Consider the following 12,621-nt stretch of genomic DNA (forward strand, 5'->3'; position numbering starts at 1 on the left):
TATTATATGATATCACTTGTATGTGGAATCTAAAAAATAATACAAATGAATCTATATTAAAAAGTGGAAACAGACTCATAGACATAGAAAACAAACTTACGGTTACCAAAGGGGAAAGGGAGAGGGGGAATGATAAAGAGTATGGGATACACACTGCTATACATAAAATAGATAAGCAACAAGGATTTACTGTATAGCACAGGGAACTATATTCAATATATTGTAATAACCTATAATGGAAAATTATCTGAGAAAATATTGGATTGGCCAAAAAGTTCGTTCGGTTTTTATGTTCTAGAAAAACCTGAATGAACCTTTTGGCCAACCCAATATATAACTGAATCACTTTGCTGTACAATTGAAACCAACACAATACTGTAAATCTACTACAATTAAAACTATACTTCAGGACTTCCCTGGTGGCACAGTGGTTAAGAATCCGCCTGCCAATTCAGGGGACATGAGTTTGATCCCTGGTCCAGGAAGATCCTACATGCTGAGGAGCAACTAAGCTCATGTGCCACAACTACTGAGCCTGTGCTCTAGAGCCCGCGAGCTGCAACTAGTGAGCCTGCACACCACAACTACTGAAGCCCACGTGCTCTAGAGCCCATGAGCCGCAACTACTGAAGCCCGCGTGCTCTGGGGCCTGCAAGCCACAACTACTGAGCCTGTGTTCTGCAACTACTGAAGCCGGCACGCCTAGAGCCCGTGCTCCGCAACAAGGGAAGCCACCACAATGAGAAATGCATGCACTGCAATGAAGACCCACCGCAGCAAAAAAAAAAAACAAAAAAAAAACTATACTTCAGTGTCCTTTTCCTAATATTCACAGAATATCTAGGAAAAACTAGAGACTTTGAAAAACTGGGGATTCAGACTGCACAACTTACCTATACGTATTTCTGTACATGTTAAAGTTTAGCTTGTTCTTTCAGCATGAAAGAACAACTATTTATTTGTTTGGTCAGTATATATGATGTAGACAGGTTTAAGTATATTGTATAAATCAGTGATTTGAAAATAAATTCTCTTTAAAAGAGGATAAAAATATCTCATACTGCAAGAATATGTCTTTGGGCCTCACTATAAGAAACATAGACTTAGAAAACAAGGACTTAGTCTCTGACAACATCTTTCATTTGCTAAATAGAAGAGAAGTTTTATTCTGCAAAAGAGGTTTTATTTTACACAATAAAAATTTGTATTTTTATAACAGATAAGATATTTTAAGGTTAACATCAAAATGAACACACTAAATTCTGCAGAACTCAGTTTTAGCTACATGGTATAGATATTATAGAACTAACACTGATTTCATTATAACTCGTTCGGTAAAGTTACTAAATCAACATCCATCTTTGTTATGAAATTCAAGGTAGAGAATTCATTCAAATTTTACTTACTAATAAATCTGAGAAAGAATGGTTACTCTTAATTCTGGTAAGCATGTAATTAGTTTGCATTGGAAGCATACATAAGACTGATTATTTTTCATCATTTTGGATTGCTTTGACATTATTCCCAGCTCAGTGCATCTTAGTTGTACTTATTCTTACAATGAAGATTATTTCAAAGTATACTTTTAACAGATAGGCTGTAAATATGTGACCCTCTAAAATATTTATTGTAGCTATATGCATTTTTCAAGGTAGGCTTTCAGTATATCTGAATGTTTCACCTACTCAGTGGCTAAATAAATACACTAATGATTTATTAGCATAATCATGTCTGTGTTGTTACATGGCTTATTTAATCTCAAGCCTCTTCTTTCTCAGTTATGTATACTAAACATTCTAGAATTGGGAATGAAAAGTTTGTTTCTAAGAGTTGGGCTCAAAAGAAAACTTAAGTATTAATGAGTTTTAGATGATAATTTTTCCTACTTACATAGGGTCTGTATTTTAGGTACATTAGTTACATAGCTAAAGAAATTTCCACCATCTCCTTGTAACTTAAATTTTTATAATGAATTTTTTTAAAGCATTATAATTAGAAGAAACACTAAAGATTAGAGATGGTTAGGAAAGATTTGAGACATCATTTGTGTCACTCAACTTATCTGTCATGCTCAACGATTCTCAGTCTCACTTATAGTAATTGTCTTATGATGCAATTAGGTTAGATTTTCTCAACAGTCTGAGAACTTATTTGAAGACATCTCCAATTATTTATCTTGGATAAATTATCTTTGAAGTCTTAGGGCTCTTTGAACAATATTATGCCCAAGCTTCCAGGAATCAGTCTTAGTTTTGTTCAATTCATAATTAAATTTTGGTAATTTTATAACTTTAAAAACAAAGGTCTTTTTATTATGCTTTCCTCGAGTTCCAAGATTATAAATTGAGGAGAGGACAACTTGGGATTTACCTCCCTAACTTTTTGGTTTGACATTCCTTATTGTGGCAGAAACTTGGGATTTCTTCCTTTTTAAAGAACTGTTGAATTCAGTTAAGTAAATATTATGCTTTGTTACTTTAGTCTCCATGGACAAGATTTAGGTATTTTCAATCACTGAACAGATAGCTCAAATTGTAAACATATTAATAGTAATTGTAATAAAGCTGTAATTTGTAATGGAAAAAATGAGAAATTTGCACGTTTACTTGACAAAGAATATTTCAAGCTTAGAGACTTGATGACTTAGTCAAATAGTGTAATATTTTGACTAGATTAAGAGAGTATTGCTATCTTTGCAGGAAAAATGTATATGTGTTCTGCTATGTCTCCAAAAAATCAATTTTCACTCTTACATTGCATTAATTCTTATAGCTATGGTGTGTGAATTATGTAATTCTAATCATATGTAAGCTTAAGTATGATCAACATGAGTTTTTAGTTACTTTGAGAATTAATAGTTTTAATTATGGTAGGTATTTTTGCTGTGATAAAATCAACTTTTTAGCCTCAGTGCTCAGAAAATAGCCCTGATTTACAAATGATACTTAAAAATTGGGAATTCCCTGGCGGTCCAGTGGTGTGGACTCTGTGCTTTCACTGACAAGGGCCTGGGTTCAGTTACTGGTCGCGGAACTAAGATCTTGCAAGCCGCACGGCGTGGCCAAAAAAAAAATGGTACTTAAAAATAATCACAATGGAATGTGACATCAGCATCATGGTGGTGTGACATGCTCCCTTTGTCTCTCCCCTTCAATCTACAACAGTAAAACATGCATAACTCAACAAAGGTGCCTCTGCTCAACACACAAGCATGCCACAAAATTCCATACATCTGTATACCTGAAAGTGGCTGGACTGAAACATATAGAGGAGGTGGAACCAGGGGAACAGTACAGGCGGTACCTGTGATCCCAGACTCCTAGCCACAGTTGGCTGAGCCTGCAGCCTCAGAGAACCCAGGAGCGGTGGCGCACACAATTCCAGCCTCTCAGCTTCAGTGGCATCCATGGCCACAAGGAACCGGGCATTAGTGACAGTGAGGCCTGCAACCCCAGCCAGGGAGGTCCCTGTAGCTCTCACTACCCCCTGCAACTGCCCGTAGTGGCAGTGCCCTTGAATGCTACAATCCTGGACACAGCAGGGGTACCTGTGACCCTGGCTCCCTCCCCCACCTTATTGGTCCCCTTGTAATGGTGGAGCCTAAAACCTTTGAGACCCTGAACACCGTGGAGGTGCCTCCTCTTCCAGTGCCCTAGGCAGTGACACCAGCACCACCAGCAACAACAAGGCACCAATGACCCTGGAGGCACAATAGCAACAACGAGCACACCGGGTAACAACTCTAGCAGGTGTGGTGGAGTGTCAAAAGTGTCATTTCTCAAATATGACCAAAGGCAGCTCACGTAAGAAAAACCAAAATCTTGTGCTATAGTGCAACCTACTGGAAAAGAGAAAAAAGGCCTCTAAATACTAATCTGTTGAATTGTGAGAACGAAATTTAAAAAAACAATTTACTTATAGAAGAAAACTCTTCACACTTCAAATGTGCAAGCAGAGGAACATAAAACACCATGAAGAACCACAGTAACACAGTATCACAAAGAGAAAATGACAGTTCCCCAGAAACTGAACTTAAAGTCTTGGAATATTGCAAACTAACTGGTAGAGAATTCAAAATGGCTCTCATTTAAAAAAAAAAAAAAAGCTGTCATGAAGAAACTCAGCGAGCTTCAAGAAAACTCAGAAAGGTAGTCCAGTGAACTCAGGAATAAAATGAGTGAATAGAAGAAATACTTTAACCAAAGAGACCAAAAAAACTCTAAAAATATGTATAGCTGATTCACTTTGTTATAAAGCAGAACCTAACATACCATTGTAAAGCAATTATACTCCAATAAAGATATTACAAAAAAAAACCAAACAAATTCTGGATCTGAAGAATTCAAGAAATAAGATGGAGAATGCATTAGAAAGTATTGGAAATAGAGCAGACTATATGGAAGAGAGAATTAGTGAGCTTGAAGATAGAATTATGGAAGTGCTACAGGTAGGAGAGGAGAGAGAATTAAGATCTAAAACAATGAGGGAATTCTTTGAGAACTGTCTGATTCTATTTGGAAGGGCAACATCAGGATGCTGGCTGTCCCAGAAGGAGAAGAGAGGGGGAAGGGAACAGAAAGTTTATTTAAAGAAATAATAACTGAGAACTTCCCAAATCTAGGGATGGAACTGGATATACAAGTTCATGAAGCTAAAAGAATTCCTAAATCCCTAAATGGTGAAAAAACTGTAACCTATTCCTCTAAGATCAGGAGCAACACAAAGATGCCCATTCTCACCATTCTTATTCAATATAGTATTGGAAGTCCTAGCCAGAATAATTAGGTAAGAAAAAGAAATAAAAGGGATCCAAATTGAAAAGGAAGAAGTTAAACTGTGACTATTGGCAATGATATGATTTTATGTTTAGAAAACCTTGAAGACTCCTCAAAAAAACTGTTAGAAGTAATAAATACAGAAAAGTTGCAGGGCATAAAATCAACATACAAAAATTTGCCGCATGTCTATACACTAACAACAAACTAACAGAAAATGAAATTAAGAAAATCCCATTTACAATCTCAACAAAAAGAATAAAGTACCTAGGAATAAATTTAAGCAAGGTAATAAGAGACCTGTGCACTAAAAACTGTAAGACATTGTTGAAAGAATTGAAGACCTAAAGAAATGGAAAGATATCCCGTGCTCGTGGATTGGAAGAATTAACATTGTGAATGTGACCATATTACCTAAAGCAGTCTATAGATTTAATGCAATTCCTGTCAAACTCCTAGTGACATTTTTCACAGAAACAGAACAAAAAATTCTAAAATTTATATGGAACAAAAGACCCCAAATAGCCAAAGCAGTCCTAAGAAAAAAAGAACAAAGCTGGAGTTATCACACTCGCTGATTTCAAATTATACTACAAAGCTGTAGTAATCAAAACAGTATGATATTGACAGAAAAGCAGACATGTAGATGTATGGAACAGAACTGAGAGCCCAGAAACAAACCCGCACATATATGGACAATTAGTTTATGATAAAGGAGCCAAGAACATACAATGGAAAAAGCATAGTGTCTTCAATATAGTATTGGGAAAACTGGACAGCCACATGCCAAAGAATGAAACTAGACCACTATATCACACCATACACAAAACTCAAAATGTATTAAAGACTAGAATGTAAGACCTGAAACCATAAAACTAAAAGAAAACGTAGTATGCTCCTTGAAGTTGGTCTTAGCAATATCTTTTTGGATATGTTTCCTTGGGCAGGGAAACAAGCAAAAATAAACAAATGGGACTACATCAAACTAAAAAGCTCTGTACAGTAAAGTAAATCATCAACTAAACGAAAAGACAACCTACCGAATGGGAGAAGATATTTACAAATCATATATTCAATTTGGAGGTAATATCCAAAATATATGAAGAACTCATACAACTCAACAACAACAAAAAAACAGCCTGATTAAACAATGGGTAGAGGAGCTAAATATTTTTCCAAAGAAGACATACAGATTGCCAGGAGGCTCATGAAAAGATATTCAGCATCACTAATTATTAGAGAAATGCAAATCAAAACCACAGTGAGAGATCACCTCAGGCCTGTTAGAATGGCTGTTATCAAAAAGGCAAGAAATAACTAGTACTGGAGAGGATGTGGAAAAAAGTGTGGTACACTGTTGGTGGGAATGTAAATTGGTGCAGCCACTATGGAAAACAGTATGGAGATTCCTCAAAAAATTAAGAGCAGAAATACCCTATGATCCAGGTATTCCACTTCTGGGTATTTATCTGAAGAATATGAAGACTCTAATTCGAATAGATACATGCACCCTGTGTTCATTGTGGCGTTATTTACAATAGCCAAGATATGGAAAGTGCCCATTGATGAATGGATGGATGAAGAAGTAGTATATATAATACAATGGAATACATAAAAAAGATACAATCTTGCCATTTGTGGCAACATGGATGGACCTTGAGGGTGTTATGATAAATAAGTCATTCAAAGAAAAACTAATACTATATGATTTCACTCAAATGTGAAATATTAAAAATTTTTTTAAATAAATGAACAAACCAAGCAAAACAAACATGTATTTATAGAGAAAAGAGTAATAATTACCAGAAGGGAAAGGAGGTGAATTGAGTATAGGGGGTAAACTGTATGGTGATGGGTAGAAACAACTTTTGGTGTTGAGCATACTGTAGTTTATACAGAAGTCAAAATATAATGTATGCATGAGACATGTTATAAACCAATGTTACCTCAGTAAATTAAATAAATAGTAAAAGAGCCTCGATGGTATGATGGAAGATAAGAACATCTAAAGATTATATTTGTTATTAAGAGTCTTAATTGAGATGGCACACATTTATTGAAGTTTGAAGATCATTTCTTTGGTGATTGTATTATGAAATGCAGAGGATTCTTTATAATAGCATTTGCAATATAAAGTCCAATGATACTCTCATTAAATATCACCACATAATAAGCTTTCAAATATCTTCATCTGTTATTTTAATCAGTTTTTTTTTTAATTTTTTTTTCTTGGCATCAAGAAATTTTTTCCAAATCAGTAAAGCTAAATATACTTCATTTTTCCTAATGGCTGAATGATGTGATGTAATAATAACTATTTAACCAATTTCTCACATTTGGAAATGTGGATTCTTTTACTTTCTTTCTCTTTCCTTATACATATGTCTTCTACATACAATCAAGATTTCCAGAACTCTTTTACCAGTTTTGTTACAGACTAGCAGTGTATGAGAGTGCCTGTTTCATTACACCTTGCTAATAACAACAGAAAAATTTCCTTTGATGATTTTAATTTCAACATTTTCCTTTTGTTTACACATACATACACAATTGCATACATATTTCTTTTTTTCAAACCAATTTCACAGTCATCTATGTTGGTGAGATTATTTAACCAACCAAGCTTTTGTGTTTAAGGTAAATGACCCAAGAGGTTCCATTTTCATACGTCTTCCGTCTAATCAGTCAGCCTTTTCTTTATTAGGCAGTTTTGAGATTTATTATCCATACTAAAGTTTTACCATCTGGGAAGTACCCGATAACAGGAAGTAGCCTTTAAATACAGGTATCCCAGAAGGAACTTGGAGAGAAAGAGTGTGCCTATTTCTTTCCTCTTTTCTACTCTTCCTTCTTTCCCTCTCTGTCCCTGCCTCCCTCCGCCTCCACCCCACTTTCTGCCCTCTTCCTCTTATACCCTCTCTTCCCATCTACACACACATCACAGATTTTTTTCTTATATCAGGTCATTTTCTCATCTACCCCTTTGGACTGTAATTTTTATTATAATTATTACAATTACTATGTTTTCTTAACACTTTGGATTGTAATTCCTCATTTAATTAACTTATAATGGTTATAGAGCTCATTAAGTTTGATAATTTCATGGCATTTTTGGCTAACCACTAGTTAAAACTTCTACAGTATTGGCCAAAGGCTTTTAAATAATTTGTTAACCTTTTTAATCTTTGCCATCCAAATAGACAAAAATTTCATGGTTTCAATTTATATTTCTTTCTGTATGTTTATTGACTATTTGTTCTGTGCTTTAGTTTTTGTGCCCTTAATCCATCTTTCTTTTAGGGTTGTTTCTACATTTAAAACCTGATTGAGTTGAATACTGTTCATAAAGATTACATTCATCCATTCATCCTATCCTCTTTAGAAATTACTTTCTTTTTCATTTCCACCAAAAAAAAAATTCTTCTAATTATACTCACTACTTTGGGGAATAGTGTACTTGAAGTTGCAGAAATGTAAACTAGGAACATTGTATAATGTTCAGAAGAGGCTTAATAAAAATACTTGTCGCTCACTAAAATTCTTAAATTTAGTAGTACCTTTATTGGAGTTCTTTATTATTATACCCTTTTTCTAATGTTGTGTATTTTCTGCTCAGGAATATGGTATAACTAAAGCTGAAAAACTGGAGATTGCCAAAGGCTACTGTACTCCTCTAGTTAGAAAAATTCGCTCAGATCTTCAAAGGACACAAGATGATGACACTGTAAATAAACTCCATCCTGTGTAAGAGACTGTACTGGTATTTAAGTCTATAGGCATCTGTTTTTGCATTCTTCAAATCTAATTACTTTTTAATGTTCCTATGGCTAAATCAGGAGTGTATCACTTGGCACACTGTGGAAATAAATATTACCTAGGTATTTCTAATAGTTAACTTCCAACCAAGGTTCTTTTTGGCTCCAAATTGGAGAAAAAACTGAGGCAAACAGGGAAAGGGGATGTGTGTTATCATTCACATGTGATCATCAGTGATCATCCTCATTCAGCAGTATTAACATCTGTGAGCTTCTTTAGTGCTGTGACCTCTTTCATTGTTAATAAAGGTGCTTAAATGACCTATTTACAGTGAACTTGACTAATATTAACACTTCTTTGACTAATCTCAGTGGTCCCAGTTAGTTCCAGTTATCTTCATGTTAGAGGAATAGCTGCTAAGATAACGCCTCAATTGTGATTGGAAGAGTGATAGATTTGCTTACTATGTTCTTTTACTTCTAGTAAGATTAAATTCCATTTTACAAAATAATTTCATTAGTTAAGTTTTAACTGCATGGTTATGTTTTAACACTGTCTGCTCCTTACTTTAGGTATTCCAGAGGTGTTCTGTCACCTGAACGTCATGTCCGTACCAGATTATATTTCACCAGTGAAAGTCATGTACATTCTTTACTGTCTATTCTTCGCTATGGTGCCTTATGTGATGTAAGTAGAATAAGTTATATAAATCTATTTAACAAATATGTGTTATTGAATTTGTAATTGAATCACTAACACCATTTTTTACTGTGCAGTTTTTAATAATTTATTATTTACCATCATTTGTCAAGGGTATACTGTATACCAAGCACTCTGCTAGATGTTGGAGATAATGACATGTTCTCTTCCCTTTGGAGAAGATCCATTTAAGCAAACAATAATACAAAATATTGTAGGTGATGTTACAGGCCAGTGGCAGTGAGACAAAGAGAAGCTGATGAATTTGCATTATTTAGGGGTTAGAATCAATTGGACTTGGTGTTTGGTTGGACATTGTGACTCTTATTTACTGTTATGTAATGAATCATACCAAAGGTTACTGCCTTAAAACAACCACAGTCATTTTATTTTTCTCTCTCATGGTTTAAAGGCTGACTGTGATCAGGCAGTTTTGCATTGGGTCTCTCGTGAGGTTGCAGTCAGACAGTGGCTCGGGCTCAAGTCATTTCACAACTTTCTTCTCATGCCTGGTGCTTGATGCGCTGGCTGTCACGTGGGACCTTGGCTGGGGTTGTTGACAAGAATACCTACAATGGCCTCTTCCGGTGACGTGCTTTCTCAGAACATAGCAGCTGAGTTCCAAAAGTGAACTTCCTAAAAGAGCAAGGAGCAAGCACAAAGAATTTTTATGACCTAACTTATGAAGTTATGTAGTATCACTTCTGCTGAGCTTTTTTGGTGGAGGCAGTCACAGAGGTCCATCCAGGTCCAAGGGGTGGGGAATAGACCCATATTACTAGATGAGTGGAGTATCACTGTCACTTCTTATTGTAAGATGAATACTTGGGATTGGATGTATTTTGGTGGCCATATTTGGAAAACAGAGTCTATCACAGTATGTCCGTTACCCACACAATCCATATTTCTCCCTCATGCAAAATTCACGTAATCTCTCCTCCAGTATTCCCTCAGGCTTATCTATTATAGCATAAACTTGACATCCAGGATCTCATTATCTAAATCAGGTCCAGGTATGGATGGGACTCCTTGGGCAGAGCTCCTTGAGTGCTCAAGAGAACTCAATTTCATTTCAAAGACCTGTGAACTGAAGATACCAATTGTCTGTCCTTCATACATTCGACATACAGTGGTGGGATAAGCATAGAATAACTGCTGTAGATAACCTTTTCAAAAGAGGGGAAAACAGAAGGTACACCATGGTCACTGGTCCATAGCAATTTTGAAATCTGCTTAGGTACTTACTGCCCATTCCTTAATTAGGGCTCTGTCATACTGCCAGGGAGTTGTTTATAATGGTTCATGGCTTCATACTTTGGGTTCTTGATTGCTTCATCTAGGTCATCCTTCCTTTTCCATAAAAAGTAGCTCACATTTGCAGCTAAGTAGTTTTCTTTAACCTGCTTCCTGTCCAAGGAAGTTTGGGGATCCAAAGGTCTGTTTATTTTTAGTTCAAGATGGTATCATTTAAAAAACAAAACAAAAAGGAGTAGTTTATAATCTACTTTATTAAACAGTTCACACCCACAAATCTTAAGAATAAGCCCATTTCTACATTGGGCTCCCTCTGTGTCTGCTGAGGGATAGTACTCAGCAGTCCTTATTGCTTAATAGTGAGTATCTGAGAGACATGCTAGTATAATCCTGAGAAAGTCTTTGTGTCTTTGAAAGGTCTGTGAGCCTTAAATCTTTCTGAAGTCTTAGCGTTTTTACAATCACACCCATGTTTTCATGACAGATTCCTGCGTTTCTGTTCTTCCTGGAAGCCACTTTTTAACTATAGCATTTTTTGCTCTCTGGAGAGGCTAGGAATGAGAAACAGTTTTATTTCTGAACTCTGCAAGTCTTGGCTCCTTTAATTAACCATTTCCCTGTAGTTTATCTCCCTTCTCTCATAGTTCATCACAGGCAGTGAGAAGAATCTTGGTGGCCTTTTGAGAATTTTTCCTGGAATTTTTGGTAGCTAGCTCATTGAGTTCCACTGTCTACAGGCTACAGTGTTTCTACACTTTATGCCACTAAATAGCAAGGGTTCTTTTTCCTATAGTTTCCAGTAACATTTTTTTTTAACCTTCCTATAGTCCCTCACCAACAACCTCCTCAGTGCCCTTGCAGGCTTTCACTAACACTCTCTTTTTGGGGCATTTTAACTTTCACCAACACTCTCCTTGAGGCCCTTTCTTTGCTTACAGGTGTGGAAGGTAAGAAAGAAAAGAGAGTCAAGAAAGGTTCCCATATTTCTAACAGGATCATCTACAAAATTACCCATCATTCACTGAAAGTAACACTTGGGGGAGTATCAGGCATTAGAAGGAAAGTAATGAGGTTAGATAGCTTGAATTTGAGGCACTAGTAGGCTAGTCAAGTGAAGATGACCAGTAGTATGTTTATATTTAAGGCTAGAGGTTTGGGTTAAAGGTACAGAGTTGGGAAGCCAACATATTAATGATGGCTGAGGCAGTGGCTATTAATAAGATTCCCAGGAAGTTTGTATTTGAAAAAATTTTAAAAATGATGTTTTAGAGATTGGCAGTGGAAGTGATAACCAGACTTAGAAACTTTAATATCCCCTTTCTTTCTCAGTACACTCAAACCACAGATTATCTAGAATACAATGTCACTTCTATTATATATCAAAAATATCTTTTCAGCCATCTCCAAACTAGCAAAAAATAAGAATTAAAAAACTTTTTCTATGTATATATTGGCATATACGTTTATGCACATCTATAAAAAAAATAATCTTTAAAAGAAAATGAATTCAACTTTGTTTTCTTTTGTACTTTTTAAAATAAAGGGCAGTGAAATGTATGAAGATTTGGTGTATGTCTCCTGATTCTTAATTTCTCTTATCATTGGGCCTTGATGAATAGTTATTATCAGAGTTACCCTAAGACTATGTAAGTGTTCTGTTCCTATCAAATTTTCCAATTCATATGTTCTTTTCTCTTGTTTTTATTTCTTTTTTATTCCTTAATAGAATAGCAAAGTGGCATCCCTCACATACATATGAGGATTAGTGGAGCTTTAATAAAAGAAATAGAGAAAAAAATGACCCTTAATTAGCAAGGCAAGAGCTTATATATCCATTAGTAATGATGGAATTGTTTTAGTGGAGGAGAGATACATCTCTTATGTGGTCACCTTTTAACTTTATTGCACTTATTTATAAGGTAGAAAGAACATAGAAGATGTAAGAATGGAGAGAAAGCCTATAATTGGAGCATAATAGTGAGTGATGGATAAAATTGTAACAGATAAGTTTGGAGAGGCATGCCTTGAGGATTCTAAGAGGATTGGGAAGCCATTAAAAGGTTTTAAGCAGGGAAGTGAATGGCTTTGGTTGCTGTGTAGACAATAGATAGGTAGAAGTAGATATGAGGAAACCATT

General features: G+C 35.5%; 1 protein-coding gene across 3 annotated transcripts in view; it reads left to right on the plus strand.

The window, feature by feature from the left end:
* The window catches only part of PPIP5K2 (diphosphoinositol pentakisphosphate kinase 2), an 81,495-nt gene that overhangs the window by 43,720 nt on the left and 25,154 nt on the right, over positions 1-12,621 (plus strand). For all 3 annotated transcript variants that reach the window (XM_007191830.2, XM_057539979.1, XM_057539980.1), the window contains 2 exons: positions 8,392-8,519; positions 9,104-9,218. In XM_007191830.2, the coding sequence (XP_007191892.1) occupies positions 8,392-8,519; positions 9,104-9,218 (243 nt within the window). The remainder of the gene's footprint in view (positions 1-8,391; positions 8,520-9,103; positions 9,219-12,621) is intronic.

Source organism: Balaenoptera acutorostrata, chromosome 2, assembly GCF_949987535.1.
Source record: "Balaenoptera acutorostrata chromosome 2, mBalAcu1.1, whole genome shotgun sequence".
Classification (NCBI taxonomy): Eukaryota; Metazoa; Chordata; class Mammalia; order Artiodactyla; family Balaenopteridae; genus Balaenoptera; species Balaenoptera acutorostrata.